General features: G+C 52.8%; 2 protein-coding genes across 5 annotated transcripts in view; both read right to left on the bottom strand.

Annotated features, from left to right (window-relative positions):
• Positions 1-215: 215 nt before the first annotated feature.
• On the bottom strand, positions 216-18,973 carry LOC114018746 (phospholipase A2 inhibitor NAI). The gene is made up of 8 exons (XM_027819227.3): positions 18,970-18,973; positions 14,738-14,747; positions 13,476-13,481; positions 4,229-4,358; positions 3,622-3,738; positions 1,869-2,021; positions 1,343-1,483; positions 216-445 (listed from the first exon to the last, which is right to left on the bottom strand). The coding sequence occupies exons 4-8, from the start codon at positions 4,275-4,277 to the stop codon at positions 231-233; spliced, it is 675 nt and encodes a 224-aa protein (XP_027675028.2). The 5' UTR covers positions 4,278-4,358; positions 13,476-13,481; positions 14,738-14,747; positions 18,970-18,973; the 3' UTR covers positions 216-230.
• A 765-nt stretch (positions 18,974-19,738) lies between these two features.
• Positions 19,739-23,753, bottom strand: part of LOC114018735 (phospholipase A2 inhibitor NAI) — a 30,903-nt gene continuing 26,888 nt past the window's right edge. For 2 of the 4 annotated variants that reach the window (XM_043535211.1, XM_037883288.2), the window contains 5 exons: positions 23,575-23,702; positions 22,951-23,067; positions 21,489-21,641; positions 20,969-21,109; positions 19,739-20,100 (listed from right to left, as the gene is read on the bottom strand). In XM_043535211.1, the coding sequence (XP_043391146.1) occupies positions 19,886-20,100; positions 20,969-21,109; positions 21,489-21,641; positions 22,951-23,067; positions 23,575-23,623 (675 nt within the window). In that variant the 5' untranslated portion in view covers positions 23,624-23,702 and the 3' untranslated portion in view covers positions 19,739-19,885. The remainder of the gene's footprint in view (positions 20,101-20,968; positions 21,110-21,488; positions 21,642-22,950; positions 23,068-23,574; positions 23,703-23,753) is intronic. The other 2 variants (XM_043535213.1, XM_043535212.1) reach the window with 2 other exon arrangements.

The raw sequence follows: 23,753 nt of genomic DNA on the forward strand, positions 1-23,753 counted from the left end.
GTTCTTAACTGGCTTCTTGATGGCACCACCCACAAGAATTACATTTTTCCCCATTTAAATAAACTTTAAAAAATACAAAGAGTTTGGTCTCCAGTTTGTTTTATTCAGTGCAACAACATCAAGGGGATCTGAGTCCAGCCAGGAGCCGAGAACCCGCGGTGGGGAAAGGGGCTAACGCAGGCCGCAGGGTGTATTTGAGTGCAGTGTCACCCGCTGCACTGGGTGGGGATTCAGGAGAGTAGTTTCAACAGGAGGAGCCCAGCGAGGGCTGGGAGGAAAAGCCCGGTTGCTCCTGGAGCCACGCCCGCCGTGCCGGAGGCCACTGTGCATTTGTCTGTGGTTAGATTCGAACGGATCTCTGCGAAGGCTGACGAGCCCACTTTTAAGGGGAGGCACATGGACTCGGAAACGCAGCCCTTCATGACCATCTGCATTGGGCTTCCACCTGCGTGGGGGTGGGAGGAGAAGCAGGCGATTGTCAGGCGAGCAGCTCCATTCCTCAAGCTGGCGCAAGACACAACAGACTCCCCCTCCTCAGGGCCCCATCCAAACTCCCCCCACCCCCACCCCAGCCTCCATCTACCCATTTGCTCTGCTCCCCCACAGCCTGTCTGGCCCTGGATGGCTGCCCCCTCTGACACAGACTCACTGTGTGTCCTTGACCAAGTCACTTGCAGCCCCAATCTGGAGCCCACCGACAACACCTGGATTGGATGAGGCCTGTATTAGCCCAACAGTTCACTTACAAAGCAGCAAGTCAGTGCTGGTGGAAGAAGTGGGATCTCTAAAACGGGTGGTTTTGTAGTCAGTTAAGGTAACATGATGGGACTGCACAAAACTAGGGTCAGTTCCCAGCCCTGCCACAGCCTTCCTGTGTGATCTTGGGCAAGTCACGGCATTGCTCAGTGCCTCAGTTTTCCCACCTCTTAAATGGGAAGAATGTGCCTACAGAGATTGCAGGCTCTCTGGGGCACAGACTGTATCTCCCTATGAGTTTTTAGTGCTCAGCACAGCATGGGTCCCTTATCTTCATTGTGGGTCTGCACAGTGCCCGGCACGACAGGGGTTCCCAGGACTAAGCCAGTCCCTACCACGAAGAGTTTACAGACTAAACTACAGACAGGCAACAGCTGGGATGAGAACCAGAGGCACAGGGAGGGGGAGACACTGGCCCAAGGTCACACCGGAGGCCAGCCCTGGGAACAGAACCCAGGTGTCCTGATCTGCAGCCGATACCTTTCCCTAGCGGCCTCCACCCAGCGTCCCGCTTCTGCCCCACGGGGTGAGGGGGGGGACGGACAGCAAAGGAAAAATAACCCCAGAATAAATGAAGAGATGTTACCAATCGTTACAGTCCCAACGGCGTCAAGACATCTGGTCTCGGCGCCTGTACACTTGACGGTCTCTTCATGGCATTGCTCTGTGGACAAAGCGTAGCAGCCAGGGCAGCTCCGGCCATTGGGTTTGGTGTCAGCCGGGGGCACTGGGAAGAAGCGGAGCAAACGCAGTCAGCTCGGGGGACGAGCCCCAGGATGGGTCGGGGCCGGGAGAGCAGCTGGGGGCTGCAGAGCTCAGCCCCGGGGGCCCCCTGCAGAGGGCGCTGTAGGTCCGGGGACGCCGGGAGCAGTAGGGGCAGGGGAGGGGTTTGCAGCAGGGAGCCCTGGACCCTGCCCTGGGTGGGGCCAGCTGGGTTCACACCTGGTGAGCTCCACCCACCAACCTCCACACACCCAAGGTCTCGGTGTTATTCAATGGGGCACCCCCTGCCGGGCGGGAGGCTCAGTCTCAGGAAGTTAACATGGGGTAGGTTCCAGGCATCAGGAGGTGCAGGGGGATCGAGGCTGAGAGGCGGAGATGGGGAGATTTACGTGTAACATTGACTGTTTTGCAGGCATCTCCCACGCAGCAGGCGATGCTCGTGCTTGATGTCACTTCATTCCCAAAATTCATAGAGACGGGACCGGCTTTACATTGGCTGGATGTCACACAGCCCTTGAGAATAGTTTGGGTCTTCATTCCCGCTGCCCAGGAGGAGAAGACAGAGATTTATTCCCCTTCCACTCCCACCCCATCAACGCACTCTTCACAATGATGGCCCTGTCCCATTATCCTTCCTCTACCCCTGGGGAAACTGAGGCACAGGGAGGGGAAGGAACTTACCCAAGGTCCCGCAGCCCTAGACAAAGCGATTCCAACACCTGGAATCCGGGAGCCCCGGATCTCCTGCCCATAAACTCCTTTGGTTACCAAAGTTTCCACCAGGGGGTATGTGGAGGGCTGCTGAAATCCCAACACCGGGCATCCCGCTCACCCCTTAGCTAGCCCACGGTGGGAGTCACAAACTAAATGTTCCCCTGCTGATATAACCTGCAGGGCCTGATCCAGGAGATGCCCTCAGAGCACGCCCTCCGGATTGGGCCCTACACAAAGCCCAGCCGGGGGCGGGGAGTTGTCTCCCATATACTCAAGAGATCAGTGGATGTGGGGGAATCAGGTTCCAGGGAATGTTTTATTTCATACAACAGTGGGGTGGCTTCAACAGGGGAGACAGAGAGACCACCCGGATCCAGGGGGCCAGGCACGACCGTAGGAGGGGGGGGATCTGGGCTGAAGTCTCCAGGCTGATTCGGGCCAAGTGGGGATTTGAACTTGGCTCCCCCATGACCCAGTTGAGTGCCTAGCCACTGGGGTCTCAGGGCAGACCCTCCTCCACCACTCTCATTTGCAAGGAAGGGCTGACCCGGTCCAGACACCCAACTCCCGGCGAGGGGTTCCCAGGGGTTCCCAGCTGTGGCCACACCCCTCTCCTCGGCATTTCCTATTGACTGGCTTAGGTGGCTTCCACTCAGTGTGCTGGATTTTGCAGATCCCATCCAGAGTGGGCCCCTGGCCCACGGGCTGGTTAGTCACCTGGATTGATTCCCAAGCGCAGCTACGGTGGACCCTGTGGCCACCAGAGGCTTCAGTGACAGCCACCGTGATTTTGGGGGTCCCGGAGCCCACTGCCCTGGCACCCGGCTCTGCCCCCTGGAGCAGCACTGTGGATCCGATGGTGCTTCCTTAGAGTGCCATAGGACGGCTGGCTCTGTCCGTTGAAGGGAGGAGCTGGCTTTCTCTCCTCTCCCCCTTTGCCGTGATTGAAATAGAAAATCGTTCCCTGATATTTACAACGGCTTCGCTAGGAAAAATGTCCGAGACGCTTTCTTACAGCAAACTCGTTCTGTTCAATTCATACAGTTAGTCGCAACCGTGTCCCGTTGGTGGTATTCTACCTAGCACCTCTTCTTTACATAGTACGGGGGTCTGCCTTTACGGGCGCAGCACTTCAAACTGTCGCCAGGATAGTATCTGAACTGTCCAAACTGCAAACCCCGCGAATTTTCTGTGACAGCCTGGGCCTTTCGTTTGAGACCCACTGCTCGCAAAGCTGAGGCTAAGCCCCATTGGGAGGTAGCCCACAGGGTCTGGCATAGAAACCCAGGAGTCCTGGCTCCCAGTCATTCCCTGTTCGAACCCAGCCACCCCACTCCTGTCCCACAGGAAGGTGTAGAATAGAACCCAGGAGTCCTGGCTCCCCAGCCTGTTCCCTGACCCATGTTGATAAGGATCCATTTCACCTACCCACTATGACTTCAGTGAGAAAGATGCCGCAAGAGTCTTGTCCAGGGTCGCAGGTCTGCATGCTGCCCGTGCAGTTGTTTCCAACTCCAGTACAAACCTCACACTGCAGACAGGCCCCTGGAGAAGGAGAGAGAACATGAGAGGTCTAGATTTGTCCCTTCCTTGCCCCCTCACTTTCTCTTGAATTTTATTGGGGATCTCCCCCCATTGACACCAATGGAGCTATGGTCCTTTGACCCCAGCTGGGGATCGTGCAGAAATGCCTTTCATATTGTCTTGAGCTCATGTTAGTGAGATTCAGAACTGCTGCCTTTCAGACAAACTTGGGGGGGAAATCCCCTTTCAGGAATATCCTTGGTCTCTGGCCAGCTCTGAAATGTGTCCAGTCAGGACACATTTCTAGTGATTGAAAGAATAAATATTCTTCCCATTTCCAGTCATCTCCTCCTCGGACGTTGTTACGCAGACGCTCCCGGCTCAGCCCCCGTTATTCTGTGGCTGCTTTTCGGTTACATTCAGTAACAGTTCTACACAACAGGGAGCTCTGAGCTGTTGGTACGTTGGAGACATTAGGAAATCAGCCCCTGTAGGAACGGCGCCCCCTCACCCGTCGCCAGGAGAGCAGCGAGGATGCAGACGGCAAGAGAAGCTTCCATGGTGATGGGGAAGCAGGAGATCGACACTGGGGTCTCTGATGCAGCCAAATCTCTGGCTGGGGAATTGATCACAGGTGGGCTGAAATGAGATCAGAAGAGAGATTGGACATGCATGATCCGGTCGACAGGGGTGTGGAACCACCGAGCCATTTGCCACAGTTCTGGGGTAGCCTCACTTCTGACCTCTTCATGGCTGGTATGTTCGTGGCACCCACACAGATAAGTCAGAGAGAAACCTGAAATGCTCCTGCTGGAAGGTTGCAGCGTAAGGTGACTCTGTTTCTGGGCATCCAGGACAATCACCCACAAGAACACAAACAAGAGAGAGACAAAGCAGGCTGCTCACTAAACAGTGGGAGACAAAGCAGGCTGCTCCCTAGACAGTAGGAGACAAAGCAGGCAGCTGCCCATGGCAGCAAGAGACAACTCAGCCCACTTTGTTCTAGGCTAGTTCTTTGCAGGCTGCCTCTGGTCCCATGCTTCCCTGCAGAGCCCCCAAAACTGCCAGCAGGACCAGGAAGCCACACTCTCTCCCCCTCACCCCCCTTAAAGTGATATCGTGCCATTGCAAACAGTCCTCAACACAAAACATCCATTAACAGTCATATGGTGGAGGAGTGGGGCTAGGAGCCAGGAGTCCTGAGTTCTATCCTTCGCTCTGGAACGGGAGCAGGGTCTAGTGGTTAGAGCAGGAGGGACAGGGAGCCAGGACTCCTGGGTTCTGCCTGCAGTTCCAGGAGGAGAGGAGAGTCTAGTGGGTTAAAGCAGGGTGACTAGGAGCCAGGACTCCCAGATTCTATCCTTGGCTGCAGAAGGGGAGTGGGGTCTTGTGGTTAGAGCACAAGCAGACCAGAGGGGTATCACTTACCAAATGCTCCTTAGCGTAAAGTTTGCCTGGGTGAAGTCGGTGGCTAATTCTGCAGCATGGAAAAGCTGTACCCGTCTCTCCCTGTTTCCTGTTACACAGGGGCTGTCCCTGCCTCTCTTTCTCTTTTTATAGAAGGGCTCAGGTACCTGCTGTGATGCAATATAGAAGCTTTAACGGATCTGCACCCTTTAGAGTCTGTACGTTCCTGTTCCCCTCGCCAGCCCTGTACGTGGACTTCTGTGCATGCCGACAAATTCTCCTCCCTTCCTCCCAGGAAATCGAATTGGGGAATGAGTGAAAGCAACTCCCCTTGGAAGGCTTGGGGTGGTGACGAGGGGTAGCCAGTCACATGTCTGAGGGAAGGAACAGGGCAGCAGGACTCCTGGGTTCTGTTTCTGATGACATCTAGATTAAGGACAGGACTTTTGCATCCTACTCCAGTCCTTGGGAGAGGCAAGATCCAGTGGTGAGAGAACTGGGGGTGGGAGCCAGGACGCCTGGATTCTATAGAGTGGAAAACAGGGCACAGGGGAGTAGGGTCGGGTGGGCCTTGGAAATCTGGGTTCCATAAGGATGTGGGTCTAGTGAGTTAATGCAGGAGGAAGGGGGCCTGCAGGTCAGGACTCCTGGGTTCCATAGAGAAGTGAGGGGGGTGTCAAGTAGTTAAACCTCATTGTCAGGACTCCTGGGTTCTCTCCCCAGCTCTGGGGAGGGACTGGGGGCTAGTGGGTTAGAGCAGGGGGATAGGAGCAAGGACACTAGGGTTCTGTTCTCAGCGGGAAGCGGGATTGTGTAGGTCAGACTTTCAATCTTTCCAGACGACTGTACCCCTTTCCGGTCTCGGATTTGTTTTGCGTACCCCCAAGTTTCCCCTCACTTAAAAACGACTTGCTGATAAAATCAGACATAAAAAGACCAAAGCGTCACAGCCAAACTATTACTGGCAAATTGCTTCCTTTCTCGTAGTTACCATATAATTATAAAATAAATCGATTGGGATATAAATATTGTGCTTACATTTCCGTGGACAGTGTATAGAGCAGTGTAAACAAGTCACGGTCTGTATGAAATTTTAGTTTGCACTGACTTCACTCGTGCTTTTTATGTGGCCTGTTGTAAAACTAGGCAAATGTCTAGATGAGTTGATGTACCCCCTGGAAGACCTGTGCGTACCCCCAGGGGTACACAGACCCTTGGCTGAGAATCACTGGATTAGAGAAAAGTCAGCAACTTTTCAGTAAGAGTGTGCTGTGACTTTTGGTTTTTTTTATTTCTCTTTTGTCAGCAAGTCGTTTTTAAGTGAGGAGAAACTTGGGGTACGCAACACAAATCAGACTCCGAAAAGGGGTACAGTTGTCTGGAAAGGTTGAGAGCCACTGGGTTAAATCAGGGCTTCGACCGAGGACTCCTGGCTTCTCTTCCCAGCTCCACCAAACACTCTATGTCCTTGGGAAAGTCACAGGACCCGTCTCTCCTTTTCATTGTAAACATTATAACAATATTGCCCCCCTCACCAGATCTCGTAATAACCTTTGCAAAGTTCCTGGTACATTGAAGTGCTGGGCATGGGGAGGGCTAAAGCTCTGAGGGTGGTTTGGGTCCTTTCCCCACGTTTGTTCCATTGACACTCACGTTCAGCCCCATTTAAACGCAGAGCAGAACAGAGGGACCTGGGCATCGAGAACAGCCAGGGCCCTGCAATGCAGTCGAGATTCTACCAGGCTGGCAAAGTCATGCCGGGGATTCCCATCACCTTCCTAATGACCTTGACAACAGCTCTGGTTTCAAGCGGGTTGTAATTTGTAAAGTTTTTGGCTGAAAGAAGAACAATTTTTGACCAGAAACTGCCAAAAACAAATCAATTTTAAACCAAAAAAAGTCAAAAACTTAAAAACGTATGAGTTCACAAGTGAAACATTTTTAGCAAAAACGTCCTGGAAACTGAACAATTGTCAGCTGGAAATGAAACAAGTTTGGCCAAAATCAGCCAATCTTTGAACCAATTTTTGAACCCTGTTCACAACATCCTCAGGCAAGGAGTTCCACAGGTTGACTGTGCATTGTGTGAAAAAATACTTCCTTTTGTTTGTTTAAACCTGCTGCCTATTAATTTCACTGAGTGATCCCTAGTTCTTGTGTAATGTGAAGGAGTAAATAGCACTTCCTTACTCACTTTCTCCACACCCTTCAACATTTTATAGACCTCTATCTTATCCCCCCTTCGTCATCTCTTTTCCAAGCTGAAAAGTCCCAGTCTTATTAATCCCTCCTCATATGGCAGCCGTCCCATCCCCCTAATTATTTTTGTTGCCCTTCTCTGTACATTTTCCAATTCCAATATAGCTTTTTTCAGATGGGGTGACCAGATCTGCACACGGCATTCAAGCTCTGGGCGTCCCATGGATTTACTTAGAGGCAATATAATATTTTCTGTCTGATATTTTCACTCTTTCCTAGTGGTTCCTAACAGTCTGTTCACCATTTTGATGCAGCTGCACACTGAGTGGATGTTTTCAGAGAACTCTCCACAATGACTCCAAGATCTCTTTCTAGTTTAGACCCCATCATTTTGTATGTATAGCTGTGATAATGTTTTAAAATAGGCATTACTTTGCATTTACTTTCCTTTGTCAGTTTTGGAGCCTTAATACAAGAACTAATAACTTTAACTGGTAAATAAAATTCATGCAGAATATTTGCTCAATATTTGCGGAATATTTGCACCATGTCACACCAGTCCCCCTCAAGCACCCAAATACTTTTAAAGTTTAATGTATAATTACCTTTTGGAAAATTATAAGCAAGCAAATATACGCACTTTTAATTTGTGTATTTCATTTCTCATGAAAAAGTTATGAAGTAAAGCAGTTGAGTTTTCCCCCAAACGTTCTTCTAAAACATGGAATAACGAATAAATTAGTTTTGGCACTAGTTTAAAGAGAAAAAGGAAAAACAAAAAGCTTTTCAGGTGATCATTGGAAAGAAAACATTACAATAGATTGGCCAACACGGGTTTTCCATCAGCTCTAAGACACCTGAAGGTGTATTTCTCGTAGATAACAACGTTATCACCTTTTTCCAATGGCAAAATGTTTTCTTTTCTTATTAAGTTACTCAGTAACTAGAAATAAAGTCTTAAACAGTGTAATATATTTATACAATGGATTTGATAATTCTCCAGCACAAATGAAACACCCTCCAGTTCAAGGAACTCAAGGTGTAAAGATTCAAATCATAAAAAGGAATGCATAAATTGAACTTGTATTTACAAAGGACTGATCTAAAAGCCTGTTGTAGCCTCTGGAAACTGTTCAGTTTTACAATGTACTGTAGGAATCCTGAGTATGTACCTACAGTGACCCAACTGGATGATTCTCAATGTGCCATAATGAAAATACAATCTGACACGAGACGTGTTAAATGTTATCAAGAAAATTTGCCCTCTAAGCAATGTCATATCTAGGCCGTACTCAGATATTAAGGAAGTTAGGAAAGAGACCTGTTCCCAGGCTGTAACAACCTGGTACAATTAAGAGCCTCCCAGGAACTGTGAAAAAGTCCCAGTGGTCCGTAGAATAATTGAAGAAAGAAACCATTTGTATTTGCTGATGGAGACGCCGAGGTACGGACAATAACGTCCTCTGGTTTCCATCATAAGAGACTGAACGTCTCAGGGCAGCACCCACGGTGACAGTGGAAACGGCCCGGCTTTGTGGGGGAGATTCGTGGAGATCAGCACGCACCAGGTCCCTTCTCTGGGCCAAGGCTGGCCAGGACTTGCCCTCCCCTGGCTCCCATCCCACCAGCGGGGGAAGGAGGAGCTATTTCCCCACAGGAAGGGCTTTGAGTGCCCTCTGGTGCCGGGGCTGCTAGCGCTGATGCTGGCTGCGGGGGCTGGCTGGGGCGGAGGGGGCGACTGAGGGGCGCCAGGCTCTCAGCTGCCCAGCCGGAGGGGGCTCTGCTCAGGGTGGGGGCGGACAGAGCCAGCAGACAGCTCCCCCCTCCCGGCCTCGGAGCAGCAGCAGCCCACACAGCTGGGGGATTTACATTTCCCGCCCTGGGCAGCGTGGGAACCCCTCGTTCGGGGATGTTATCACTCGGCCCCGTCCCTTCCGCCCAAGGCCTGCCCCTACCCTGCCCCTTCTGCCCCCTCCCTCTCCAGAGCCCTGAGCCCCACAGCGCAGCCAGAGGACCCCGCCCCAGCCACCCCCCGTGCTGGCCCACCAACCAGCTCAGGCCACAGGCCACCCCGCCCTGGCTGGCCCCAAGCTCAAACCACCCCAACCGGCCCACCCCAGACCAGGCCTGGAGCACCGGGCGGCCCGAACACTGGCCCCAGCCGCCCCGAGTATGGTCTTCGACTGGATCACCGGGTCGAAAAGGGACCCTGGCAGCTCCGGTCAGCACCGCCGACCGGACCATTAAAAGTCCTGCAGGGCTAAGGCAGGCTAGTCCCTGCCTGTCCGGCTCTGCGCTGCACCCCGAAAACAGACAGCAGGTCCGGCGCTTAGGTGGGGGGGCCATGGGGCTCTTCACGCTGCCCCCACCCCAAGCCCCAAGCCCCTGCCCCAGCCCTGAGCCCCCCCAAACCCGGAGCCCACTCCTGAACCCCCAAACCCTCATCCCAATCCCCGCCTCACAGCCTGCACCTCCAGATGGAGCCCTCACACCCCCTGCACCCCAACCCCCCAGCCCAGAGCCCCCTCCCACACCCTGAACCCCTCTGCCCCCGCAGCCTGGAGCCCCCTCCTGCATCCCAAATCCCTCATTTCTGGCCCCACCCGGAGCCCGCACCCCCTCCCGCACCTCAGCCCAGTGAAAGCGAGTGAGGGTGGGGGAGAGCGAGCCACCGAGGGGGGGGGATGTAGTGAGCAGGGGGCAGGGCCTTCGGGAAGGGGTAGGGAAGGGGGCGTGGCCTCATGGAAGGGGCGGGGCTAGGCTGTTCGGTTTTGTGCGATTAGAAAGTGGACAACCCTTGCCCTGAGTCCTGCATGGCTGGCCACCCCCTCCCCCCCCGTCCCTACCCCAGCTCCAGCCGCCCCACGCTTCGGGGAAGAAGCTGAGCAAGGGTGGGAAGAGGCGCAGCCGGGGCTGGGGCCACAGGGGAACAGCGGGCCGCAGGACGGGGCCCCGGGGCACACCTGGTCCAGGCCACACCTGGCTGTTTGGGGAAGGGGAGCTGCTGGTCCAGCTCCTGGCGGGCAGCCCTGTCAGCCAGCAGCGACTTCTCCCTCCGACCCCAGCAAAGGGCTGCGGGTCCCTCCGGCGAGAGCGCGGGGCAGTGGTTCATTTTCCTGTTTGCACCCTGCTGTGGTAGAAAACTCCGGGGGGGGGGGGGGGGGGAAGACACCCCCTCCCCCACCCTTCCTAAGTGGTGCCCCTTCCTTGTCGGGGCTACGAGGACTGGGCCCCGTGGGAGAGAGCGGAAGGGGAGCCCTCCAGGCCAGGCCGGCTGGGTTGAGGGAGTGGGAGCGAGGGCTCCGATCCTTTCGCCGTCCGATTCCACCTCCATAGTGCAGAAGCCAAGAAAGTTCCCCACAATAGCGGGATCATCCCCCTGCTTACATAATTGGCGCCACAAAGAGGATCCAATCCGCAGGATCCACCCCATGGCGTTACTGGTTGGGTCAAAAGCCCGACCGTGGTAGGGTGACGATACGCCCCCATTCTCCAGGGCCAGTGCCCAGGTGAGGTCCTATGTCCCTGGGCAAACAACGTCCCCAGAAGAGTCACGTCAAGGCTATTTCAGCATGTCAAGATCTGGCTTCGCTGCAGCCATTAAACACCGACACCCCTGGGGGAAGCTCACAGCTGACTGGAGAGCTCTGAAGGGTCTGCCTCTAAAGCCAGCTCCCTTCAGATCGGAGACTGACGCAGCAGGCGAGTTACTGCAGGCGAAATGCCCGGATGCGACCACCGACGAGGCTGCGCTGTGGGATGGGGTCCCTCGGTTACAGGAGTTTGTGACGGGGGCGGGGACTGTGTGGCTGGAATGACACAACCGCGGTGATCACACGATGCGGCCGACGGGATGAAGCGATCGAACACCTCAGGGAATCTTCAGTGCCACCGGCAGAACGGAGCCTCTGCCTTCTGTCATGACTGACGTGTGGCCAGCAGAACAATCCAGATTCACGGCTGAAAATGCCGGAAAGCCATTCTCGTGGCCTGGACAGACTTCACTTTGCCCTGTCTTGAGTTCTTCAATCAACGGAGCAAGAACATTAACATTCCAGAACGGATGAATTCATCAGAGAAATGCACCTCTTCATCCAGCCAGCTGCTCCGGAGCTGCCAGCATCGGGAACGCTGGTGAGTACAATTTCTTAGGTGTGTCCAGGGGTGGGAGTTTTCCGTCGATAGACAATTTCTGTTCCCTAGACATTTGAGGGGGAGCTGTAAAAAATTAAGAGGAACATTTTTTGAATTACTATCTATACAGAATGTATAAAATCATTTTGTCTGTAGTTTTTTTAATGCACCACAAGGTGGCGAATGTCATTTCTGTTAATGACAGGTTTCAGAGGAGCAGCCGTGTTAGTCTGTATCCGCAAAAAGCAAAGGAGGACTTGTGGCACCTTAGAGACTAACCAATTTATTTGAGCATGAGCTTTCGTGAGCTACAGCTCACTTCATCGGATGCATTCAGTGGAAAATACAGTGAGGAGATTTATATACACAAAGAACATGAAACAATGGGTGTTACCACACACACGGATCAGGTAAGGTGAGCTATTACCAGCAGGAGAGCGGGAGGGTGGGGGGGAACCTTTTGTAGTGATAATCAAGGTGGGCCATTTCCAGCAGTTGACAAGAACCTCTGAGGAACAGCGGGGGGAGGAATAAATATGGGGAAATAGTTTTACTTTGTGTAATGACACATCCACTCCCAGTCTTTATTCAAGCCTAAGTTAATTGTATCCAGTTTGCAAATTAATTCCAATTCAGCAGTCTCTCATTGGAGTCTGTTTTCGAAGGTTTTTTGTTGAAGGATTGCCACTTTTAGGTCTGTAATCGAGTGACCAAAGAGATTGAAGTGTTCTCCAACTGGTTTTTGAATGTTATAATTCTTGACGTCTGATTTGTGTCCATTTATTCTTTTACGTAGAGACTGTCCAGTTTGACCAATGTACATGGCAGAGGGGCATTGCTGGCACATGATGGCATATAGCACATTGGTGGATGTGCAGGTGAACGAGCCTCTGATCATGTGGCTGATGTGATTAGGCCCTGTGATGGTGTCCCCTGAATAGATATGTGGACACAGTTGGCAACGGGCTTTGTTGCAAGGATAGGTTCCTGGGTTAGTGGTTCTGTTGTGTGGTGTGTGGTTGCTGGTGAGTATTTGCTTCAGATTGAGGGGCTGTCTGTAGGCAAGGACTGGCCTGTCTCCCAAGATCTGTGAGAGTGTTGGGTCGTCCTTCAGGATAGGTTGTAGATCCTTGATGATGCGTTGGAGAGGTTTTAGTTGGGGGCTGAAGGTGACGGCTAATGGCGTTCTGTTATTTTCTTTGTTGGGCCTGTCCTGTAGTAGGTGACTTCTGGGTACTCTTCTGGCTCTGTCAGTTTGTTTCTTCACTTTAGCAGGCGGGTATTGTAGTTGTAAGAATGCTTGATAGAGATCTTGTAGGTGTTTGTCTCTGTCTGAGGGGTTGGAGGAAATGTGGTTGTATTGTAGAGCTTGACTGTAGACAGTGGATCATGTGGTGTGGTCTGGATGAAAGCTGGAGGCATGTAGGTAGGAATAGTGGTCAGCAGGTTTCCGGTATAGGGTGGTGTTTATGTGACCATTGCTTATTAGCACCGTAGTGTTCAGGAAGCTATCTTCGAGACACCACTGACTTCCCTGAGGAAACTCCAATCCATCGCAAAAAGAAAAGGAGGACTTGTGGCACCTTAGAGACTAACAAATTTATTTGAGCATAAGCCTTTGTGAGCTACAGCTCACTTCATCGGATGCATCGGTGAACTTCCTGAAAACACCATCCTGGTCACTATGGATGTAGAAGCCCTCTACACCAACATCCCACACAAAGGTGAACTACAAGCCGTCAGGAACAGTATCCCCAATAATGTCACGGCAAACCTGGTGGCTGAACTTTGTGACTTTGTCCTCACCCATAACTATTTCACATTTGGGGACAATGTATACCTTCAAATCAGCGGCACTGCTATGGGTACCCTCATGGCCCCACAGTATGCCAACATTTTTATGGCTGACTTAGAACAACGCTTCCTCAGCTCTCGTCCCCTAACGCCCCTCCTCTACTTCCGCTACATTGATGATATCTTCATCATCTGGACCCATGGAAAAGAAGCCCTTGAGGAATTCCACCATAATTTCAACAATTTCCATCCCACCCTCAACCTCAGCCTGGACCAGTCCACACAAGAGATCCACTTCCTGGACACTACGGTGCTAATAAGCTAATAACCCAGGAACCTATCCTTGCAACAAAGCCCGTTGCCAACTGTGTCCACATATCTATTCAGGGGACACCATCACAGGGCCTAATCACATCAGCCACACGATCAGATGCTCGTTCACCTGCACATCTACCGATGTAGAGAAAGTTGCATCGCTGTAAAGTGCCAGTGTACACGAGGCCTAAGTTTCTATACCCCTCGCCGGCCCTACCGGTGCCATATAGATTAAGGGCAGGACTGTTGAGTCCCGCTCCTATCCTTGGGCTGTTACATTTCAGGAAAGATCTGGACAAATGCGAGAAAGTCCAGAGAAGAGTAATACAAATGATGAAAGGTCGAGAAAACATGACCTATGAGGGAAGATTATAAAAACTGGGTTTGTTTAGTCTGGAGAAGAGAAGACTGAGAGGGAACATGAGAACAGTTTTCAAGTACGTAAAAGGTTGTTACAAGGAGGAGGGAGAAAAATTGTTTTTCTTAAGCTCTGAGGACAGGACAAGAAGCAATGAGCTTAAATGGCAGCAAGGGAGGTTTAGGTTGGACATTTGGAAAAACTTCCTAAGTGTCAGGGTGGTTAAGCACTGGAATAAACTGCCCAGGGAGGTTGTGGAATCTCCATCATTGGGGATTTTTAAGAGCAGGTTAGACAAACACCTGTCAGGGATAATGCTTAGTTCTGCCATGAGTGCAGGGGACTGGACTAGATGACCCCGAGGTCCCTTCCAGTTCTATGATTCTATGAGAAGCAGGATCCGGTGGTTAGAGAAGTTAGGGTGGGAACCAGGATTCCTGGGTTCTAGAGACTGAAAAGTGGGGCATAGGAGAGTAAGGTTGGGGGGGCCTTGGAAATCTGGATTCCCGGGTTCCATAGGACATGGGGCCTAGTTAATGCAGGAGGAAGAGAGCCTGCAGGTCAGGACTCCTGGGTTCCATTGATGAGAGAGTGGGGCCTAGTAGTTAAATCTGGTTGCCAGGATTCCCGCATTCCCTCCTAGCTGAGGGTGGTGTAGGTTAGAGAAGGCAGACTATGAGCCAGGACCACTGTTCCCTCTAAGGTGTGCGCGCACACAGATCCTAAACCCTGCACACACGGCGAAACACCGCACACACAGAATTTTCACAGAAGCCCAACAATTTGCACAGAAGAAATTTTTTGCGCGCATGGCCTGGGTTCTCTTCCCAGCTCCACCCATCACTCGGTGTCCTTGGGAAAGTCACAGGGCCTGTCTCCTTTTCGTCTTACACGTTATAACAATATTGCCAACCCCCACCAGATCTCATAATAACCGTTGCAAAGTTCTTGGTACCTTGAAGTGGTGGGCGTGGGGAGGGCTAAGCCCCGTTTAAACGCAGAGTGGAACAGAGGGCCCTGGGCAGGGCCGTCCTTACGCATACGCAATGCAACATACGCAGCTGCGTGGGGCACCAGAGTCTTAGCGTTCACCCGCCCGGCTTTCCTGTCCCTGTTCAGATCCTTTCCGCAGGCTCCCACAGCTGGCAGCTGCAGCCTGGCGAGTCTTCCTCGGGAGGGGATCTTGTAACTTACAAGTGAAAAAGCCTCCAGCCTGCCAGCCCTATTAGCACAACACTGACACTGCCCAAGAGCCGTTCAAGGGGGAATGAAGCCATTTCACAGGCATTTGTCAACCCCCAGGAATATACGGTCAGTATCTGAATTTACTGGCAAAACCAGCTGGGCATCACTGTCATATTTATTCAGAACATGTCGGTCTACAGGACCTTAGTTTAAAATTTGCTTTAAAAATATTTCATTAGTGAGTTGGTGAAGATTATAAAATCACATCTCTAAAAAATCCTTGCATAGATTTTTAGATGCACAATCGTCTTTAGCCTTAAATGCTTGGCTCTTCAGACATATAGTTTTTAAAATAAATCCTTCAAAAGACCACCCTTATCGAAAATACACATTTTAATTACTATAGTAAAAAAAACTTGCTTCCAAAGTCTTCCTGTCCTTTATGTCCATCCCTTTGTCCCTTCACCCCCTCTTCCCCCACCCCCCATTGAAGAGAGCCTTTAAAGGGACAACACCCCTTTCCTTCCAGATAGCTGGACATCCTTTGTTATGCCTAAAATCTTTGGAAACATATTTTTAAAGTTGGTGAAATTTCATAAACATGTCTATTGTTATGGAGATCACACAAAGTAAATGAGTGTTCCCTTTTTCGACAAGCAATGAGCATTGCTATGAAGGCACTAACCCTCTGGGACTGATTAATTTAAAATAATGTCTTTGTTTCAGTGAGTTAAATATGTAGTAATCTGGAACGATGAAGGCTTAAGAGTACATTTAAAATATACAAAAAGAAAAGGAGTACTTGTGGCACCTTAGAGACTAACCAATTTATTTGAGCATAAGCTTTCGTGAGCTACAGCTCACTTCATCGGATGCATACTGTGGAAAATACAGAAGACATTTTTATACACACAAACCATGAAAAAATGGGTGATTATCACTACAAAAGGTTTTCTCTCCCCTCACCCCACTCTCCTGTTGGTAATAGCTTATGTAAAGTGATCACTCTCCTTACAATGTGTATGATAATCAAGGTGGGCCATTTCCAGCACAAATCCAGGTTTTCTACTCCCCCCCACCCCCCCCCCCAAAAAAACCCCCCACTCTCCTGTTGGTAATAGCTTATCTAAAGTGATGACTCTCCTTACAATGTGTATGATAATCAAGGTGGGCCATTTCCAGCACAAATCCAGGTTTTCTCCCCCCCCCCCCCCCGAAAAAACTTTAGGTAAGCTATTACCAACAGGAGAGTGGGGTTTTTTGGGGAGGGGTGTGGGGGGGAGAAAACCTGGATTTGTGCTGGAAATGGCCCACCTTGATTACCATACACATTGTAAGGAGAGTGATCACTTTAGATAAACTATTACCAACAGGAGAGTGGGGTTTTTTTGCAGGGGGGTGTGGGGGCGGGAGAAAACCTGGATTTGTGCTGGAAATGGCCCACCTTGATTATCATACACATTGTAAGGAGAGTGATCACTTTACATAAGCTATTACCAGCAGGAGAGTGGGGTGGGGGGAGAGAAAACCTTTTGTAGTGATAATCACCCATTTTTTCATGGTTTGTGTGTATAAACACGTCTTCTGTATGTTCCACAGTATGCATCCGATGAAGTGAGCTGTAGCTCACGAAAGCTTATGCTCAAATAAATTGGTTAGTCTCTAAGGTGCCACAAGTCCTCCTTTTCTTTTTGCGAATACAGACTAACACGGCTGTTACTCTGAAACCTGTCATTTAAAATATAAAATCAGCTTAGAAATACTGATTAAGAAAATGTAAAACAGAGAAGAGCTGCATCATGTATTCCATCATATTTAAGGTTGTGTTCAGCAGGACAGCTGACTCGCCCTTCCCACAGAGCTCTGGCAAATAAATGCCTGACAAATTTCAGGGCATACCAAAAAACCTGTGGCTGACATTTTTTTATTCCCAAGTTTAGTACTTTTAATTAGGTACCTTCTGCATGTCCATTCTGCGTGAGGGAGAGGGTCCGGGGGTCTCTGCGGGGAACTGTGACTCTCCACCACCATGAGGAGGGCTGGGCGTCTCCTTATCCTTTGCTGTCTCGTCCCTCCCCCTGCCCCCCCACCCCCCGGGCCGCGAGCTCGGGCTGCTGTCGGGCATAGGGGCACCCGTTTAATAATACTGCGTAGGGCCCCATAAATCCTCAGGATGGCCCTGGACCTGGGCGTGAAGAACAGCCAGGGCCCTGCAGTGCAGCTGAGTTTCTACCATGCCAGCAAAATCATTCCAAGGGGTCCCATCATCTTCCTAATGATCTCCACAACAGCTCTGGTTTCTAGCTGGTTGTAATTTGAGTTTAGCCTCCGCGTCTCTTCCTCCTGTCCATCTTCCCCAGCTCCCTTACACTGTGTCATAAACGTTATGCAAGCATGGAGCTGGATTCCTGACACCAACCCAGAGGAAACGTCACATTTCATCAGGAGAAAAACAACCCTGAAAACCTCAAATCTAAAAATCATAAACCTTTTGGCAGAAAATTGCAGGCAAAAAAAATTCAGCCAAAAATGAAAATTGTTCAAGCTGAAAATACAAAATAATGTTGGTTGAAAAGCACTAAAACCTGGGTAAGTTTTGGCTACAAACTGCTACAAAGGGAACAACTATTGGCCTAAATGTGAATAATTTTTGACCTAAACCCAGAAATGTTTTGAGCCCAAATTCTCAAAACAGAAACAATTTTCAGCAAAAAACAGGTGGAAAAGGTGGTGTTTGGGGCTGAAATCTGAACAAGCTTTTGGCCAAGACCTGCCAAAAACAAACCAATTTCAAACCAAAACGAGTCAAATGAAGAGAATGTGGCCAAAAACTGCTGAAAAAATTTAAATTGGCTGGGGGGGGGGGGGGGGGGGGGGGCGTTTGACCAAAATGGAAAAATCTATAGGAAAGCAGATCCCTGCTGTGAAAATGTTTGAGTTGAAAAACCTGATTTTCCATAAAAAAAAAAAGCAAGTTGTGATGGGAAATTTCCTCGCAGCTCCTCGTGGAAGTGCCAGGGGGCTGTTGGCCCCTCACTGACATGTGGCATGGGGTGTGTGTGTGTGGGGGGGGGGGGTCAGCCCTCTCCCAGTACCAAAAGAAAGGGGAAGGGTCAAAGAGAAACCAGGATCCTGAGACTGAGAGGCCCCAGGGCCAATGGGGAGAGGCCAGCACTCCAGGTCAGCCCGATTGACGGGGCAGCAGGCCAATGCGGGAGTCAGGAGCCCAGAGCCCATCCTCTGTGTGAGCTGGGGCTGGCCGAGCCAGGGCAGGGCAGAGTTAAGGGGAGAGCAGCAGCCCGAGCTGGGCTGGTGGCAGAGGAGGAGGACCCTGGAGCTGGGGCAGCGCAGACCAGCCGCGCCGAGGCGGAGCCAGGCCCAGCTGCAGGAGGGAGCCGCGGGTGCGAAGCCCGAACAGCAGGACACTGCCCAGCCCCATGTGCATGCGGCGAGCGGCTGGGGAGAGCCGGGGGGCCTGGGCAGAGGGCCCAGCGCAGGGAGATTTCGCCGGGCACGAGGACTTCCAGGACGGACTTGGAGTGGGACGTGACCCCGACGTTAGGGCCGATGCTGGGGAGAAGGGTCCTGCCCCCTAGCGCCTGAGGGCCTGTGGGCCCCGCCAGAGCAGGGTCTGACCCACGGTGTCATTGCGGCGCGGCAGGAGGCCTGGGACGGCTGAGAGACAAACTGTGAACGTCTCTCATGACCCAGAGACGGCTGGTTGTGCTGTCCCTGGCCCACAAGGCAGGGTCATAGAAGATTAGGGAGGGAAGAGACCGTGATACAGGCTCTCTGGGAACATCCCCTTCGTATTGCCCCAGATCCCACGGGACAGCCCCACAGCTCCGCGACTTCAACACTCTGTTCCTGCCTCCAGCACGTCTCTTTCCTACCATGGCTCCTTCGGCCGGTCCCAAAGCGTTTGCACCCGCGCGGGAGGCTGAACTGACGTTCTCCGGGGCTGTGAAGCTCCCGGCCTCTGCTGCCTGATTTCCCCACTCGGGTCTTTCTGAGCCTAAGCTTCGGGCTTGGAAGGGCTTCCATATGAGGTGAAATGAAATGGGTTAGGGCTCTTCAGCCTGGCAAAGAGACGACTCTGGGGAGATGCCACAGAGGGCTAGAAAATCATGCCATGGGGTGGGGAAAGTGACGAGACAAGTAATATTTCCCCTGTCCCACATCACCAGAAAAAGGGGTCACCCAGTGAAATGGACAGGCAGTAGGTTTCATGCAACCAAGAGGATGTACTTTTTCCCCCACAATGTACAGTTAACCTGTGGAACTCATTGCCAGGGGATGTGGGGATGGGCAAAAGTATATGGGGGTTCAAAAAAGAACTAGATCAGTTCCTGGAGGATAGGCTATCAGCCAAGATGGTCAGGGACGCCACCGCATGTTCTGGGTGTCCCTAAATCTCTGATGGTCAGAAGCCAGAAGGGACAGACGGGGTGGGTTTCTCCACATTTGCCTTGTTGAATGCACTGCCCCTGAAGTTCTGGGCGTGCCGCTGTCGGAGACAGGACACTGGACTAGCTGTGGCCTCTCATGTTCTTACTGGGCTTCTTGACAGCACCACACACGAGAATCACATTTTTCCCCATTGAAATAAATAAATAAAATTGCAGCCAGTTTGCTCTCCAGTGTGTTTTATTCAGTGCTGCAACGTCAAGGGAATGTGAGTCCACCCGGGAGCCGAGAACCGCTGTGGGCGGGAGGGACTAACGCAGGCTGCAGGGTGGATTTCAGTACGGTGTTGCCTTTGCACCAGGTGGAGAATCAGGAGAGAAGCTTCAGCAGGAGGAGCCCAGCGAGGGCTGGGAGGAGGAGCCCGGCTGGTCTCGGAGTCACGCCCGCCGCGCCGGAGGCCACTGTGCATTTGGCTGTGATTAGATCTACACCGATCCCTGCGATGGTCCCTGAACCCGTTTGTAACTGGGCGCAGAAGGACTCAGAAACGCAGCCCTTTATGTCCATCTGCGTTGGTCCTCCACCTGCGTGTGTGGGGGAAAGCAGGCGATTGTCAGGGGAGCAGCTCCACTCCTCCAGCTGGAGTAGGACACAACTGCCCCCCCGCTCCTCAGGGCCCCACCAAACTCCCCTCAGCCTCCATCTCCACCTCCGGTCTGGGCCTGGATGGTCTCCCCCTCCTCCTCTGCTCTGATTCAGACTCACTGTGTGTCCTTGAGCCAGCCCCGATCTAGAGCCCACCAATGGCACTCGGACTGGATCCAGCTAGTATTAGCCTCCTCCCCTCCCTTCCCCCCCCAGCAAAGCACTAGCCCGGTGCTGGTGGCAGCTGTGGGATCTCTAAGTAGGGTGGCTTTCTAGTGAGTTACAGCACCATGATGGGACTCTGCAAAAGTAGGTTCCCTTCCCAGTCCTGCTGCAGCCTTCTTGTATGACCTTGGACAAATCATGGCAGTGCTCAGTGCCTCAGTTTTCCCATCTTTAAAATGGGCAGAACAATCTTTCTTTTGCCTCCTTAGATTACAGGCTCTTTGGGGACAGGGACTGTATCTCACAAGGTGTCCTTTAGCATCTGGCAGAAGAGGGGATCCCGAGCTCAGCCAAAGGTCTGTGCAGCATCTGGCATAGCAAGAGCTCCCAATACTAGGCCAGTCCCTACCATGAAAAGCTTACAGACTAAACTAGGCTCAGTCAAAGGATGGGAGAAAAACCAGAGGCCCATGGAGGGGAAGACAGTGGCCCAAAGTCAGCGCTGGGAACAGAACCCAGGTATCCAGATCTGCAGCTGATACCGTAACTTACCAGACCCCACACAGCATCTCACTTCTGCCCTACTGGGGAAGGGGGGTGAACAAAGGAAAAATAACCCCAGAATAAATGAACGGAAGTTACCAGTTGTTAGGGTCTGGGTGATGTCGACACATCGGGTCTCGGATCCAGTACACCGTATGGTCTCTTCACGGCATTGCTCAGAGGACAGAGAGTAACAGCCCCGGCAGCTCCGGCCATTGGGTTTGGTGTCAGCCGGGGGCACTGGGAAGAAGCGGAGCAAACGCAGTCAGCTCGGGGGACGAGCCCCAGGACGGGTCGGGGCCAGGAGAGCAGCTGGGGGCTGCACAGCTCAGCCCCGGGGGCCCCCTGCAGGGGGCGCTGTAGCTCCGGGGACGCCGGGGGCAGCAGGGGCAGGGGAGGGGTTCGCAGTAGGGAGCCCTGGACCCCGCCCCGGGTGGGGCCAGCTGGGTTCACACCTGGTGGAAGCCTAGAGCCCCGCCCACTAAACTCCGCCCACCCAGAGGCTGAGTGTTATTCCAAGGGGCGCCCCCTGCGGGGCGGGAGCACCAGGCCCGGGAAGGTAACGTGGGCCAGGAGGTGCAGGGAATGGGGCAGGAGAGGCGGAGATGGGGAGAGGTACTTGTAACAGTGGTTGTTCTGCAGTCTTCTCCCACGCAGCAGGCGATGCTCGTCCTTGTTGTCATTCCCTTCCCGAAATTCATCGAGACGGGGCCGGCTTCACATTGGCTGGATATCACACACGTCTTGATAATGCTCTGGGTGTTCACTCCCGCTGCACAGGAGGGTGAAGACAGAGATTTATTCCCCTTCCACTCCCACCCTATCGACGCCCTCTTCACAGCGATGGCCCTGTGCCATTAGCCTTCCTCTACCCGGGGGAAACTGAGGCACGGGAAGAAGAAGTGACTCACCCGAGGTCCGGCAGGGCTAGAGAAGGTCATATCAACTCCTCAATCCAGCATTTAGACCCTCCAGCTCCCCACTCAGCTGCCGCCTAACCCTGGGGACCCCGAATCTCCTGCCTATAAAGTCCTTTCGTTGCCAAAGTTTCCACCAGGGGGTACGTGGAGGACTGATGCTATGTGTCCCGCTCACCCCTTAGCGCCGGGTTTGATCCAGGGGACGCCTTCAGAGCACGACCACCAGATCAGCCTTTGCACAAAGCCCAGCCAAGGGCGAATGGGGGGTTGCCCCCCCCCGCCCCGTATACCCAGGAGCCCAGTGGGTTGGATGCTCCACGTGGACGTGGGGAAGTCAGGTTCCAGGGAACGTTTAATTATTTCATGTAACGTTGGGCGGCTTCAACAGGGGAGATGAAGAGACCCTCCCGGGAGGCAAGGGGGGTCCGGCACGTCCGTAGCAGGGGAGAGACCTGGGCTGAAGTCCCCAACCCAGAGCTGGGACTAGAACCCAGGAATCCTAGCCCCCCACCCTGTTCTAGGTTTGCCAACTTGGTAGTATTTAAAAAACGGACACTCCAGCAGCCCCATCCCTGCCCCGTCTCTTCCCCTGAGGCCCCGCCCCCATCCCCTCCTCTTTCCCCCCCGGGGCCCCCATTGCTCGCTGCTTTTCCCCTCCCTGCAGAGCCGGGGCTGGGAGATGCGGCCCCCCAGTGAAGATAGGAGGCAGCCCCGGCTCCGGAGGTGATGACCCAGCACCCCCCACCTCCCCTGCTCACAGTAGATTTGACTGGACGCTGTCGGGTTCCCTTTTTGACCGGACTTTCCGGTTGAAAACCGGGAACCTGGCCACCCTATCCTGTTCCCGGACCATGGGCGGCAGGTGGACCCCCACTTCAGGGAGCCTAGCCCCATGGCCCCGCCCCTCACATGAGGTCCCGCCCCCCTGGCTGGAGCCCTGAGCCCCTCTGTTCCCCTCCCACATCTGGAGAAGCCCCGGACCGGCCAGAACCCAGACCTGTCCCTCCCCCTGCCCCCCCCTGCCAGAGGAGCCCCAGGCTTGACCCAGCCGGCCGACTGACCTGACCCCCGGCCTGAGCAGCCCGACTTGCACCTTCCCTGGCCTATTATACCCACCGTCCATGTCCCTGACCCACGTCGGTTAGCAGCCATTTCACCTACCCTGCGTGGCTTCAGTAAAAATGACACCACAAGAGTCTTGCCCAGCGGCGCAGGTCTCTAGGTTCCCCGTGCAGCTCTTTCCTAGGCCAACACAAGTCTCACACTGCAGACAGGCCCCTGGAGAAGGAGAGAGAACATGACCGGTCTAGATTTGTCCCCTCCTTGCCCCCTCACTTTCTCTTGAATTTAACTGACCCCAGCTAGGATCTGGCCTCATCGACTCCAGAGGAGCTCCGGCCGACTGACTGTGGATCAGTTCGAAATGCCTTTTATATCATCTTGAGCTCCTGTCACTGACATTCAGATCTGCTGCCTTTCAGACAAACTCGTGATGAAAATCCGCTTTCACAAATGCCCTTGGTTTCTGGCCAGCTGTGAAGTGGAACAAGTCCATACATCGTGCTAGTGATTTAAAGAATAAATATTTCCTCCCATTTCCACACTGGCTTCACTCGTTGTTTATGAATTCCAGTCCCCTCCTCCTAGACGCTCCCAGCACAACCCCCCTTATTCTCTTGCTGCTCCTGGGTAACGTTAACTAACAGTTTCACCCGGCAGGTGGCTCTGAGCTGTTAGGGTGGAGACGTTAGGAAATCAGCCCCTGTAGGAACAGAGCCCACTCACCCGTCGCCAGGAGAGCAGCGAGGATGCAGGCGGCAAGAGAAGCCTCCATGGTGATCGGGAAGCAGGAGATCGGCGCTGGGGTCTGTGATGCAGCCAAATCTCTAGCCAGGGGATTGATCACAGACGGGCTGAAATGAGATCAGACGAGAGATTGCCCATGCCTGAGCCAGGTAAACAGG

The sequence above is a fragment of the Chelonia mydas genome, chromosome 24, assembly GCF_015237465.2.
Source record: "Chelonia mydas isolate rCheMyd1 chromosome 24, rCheMyd1.pri.v2, whole genome shotgun sequence".
In the NCBI taxonomy this organism is placed as follows: domain Eukaryota; kingdom Metazoa; phylum Chordata; order Testudines; family Cheloniidae; genus Chelonia; species Chelonia mydas.

Bases quoted from the DNA above. Each gene is read 5' to 3' on its own strand.
- LOC114018746 (XM_027819227.3), bottom strand. From the start codon at position 4,277: ATGGAAGCTTCTCTTGCCGTCTGCATCCTCGCTGCTCTCCTGGCGACG. The intron at 2,022-3,621 runs GTAGGTGAAATG...CCTCCTGGGCAG, and splicing joins TCTCACTGAAGTCATAGTGG to CGGGAATGAAGACCCAAACT. The intron at 446-1,342 runs GTAACATCTCTT...ACCCCCACGCAG, and splicing joins CGTTGGGACTGTAACGATTG to GTGGAAGCCCAATGCAGATG.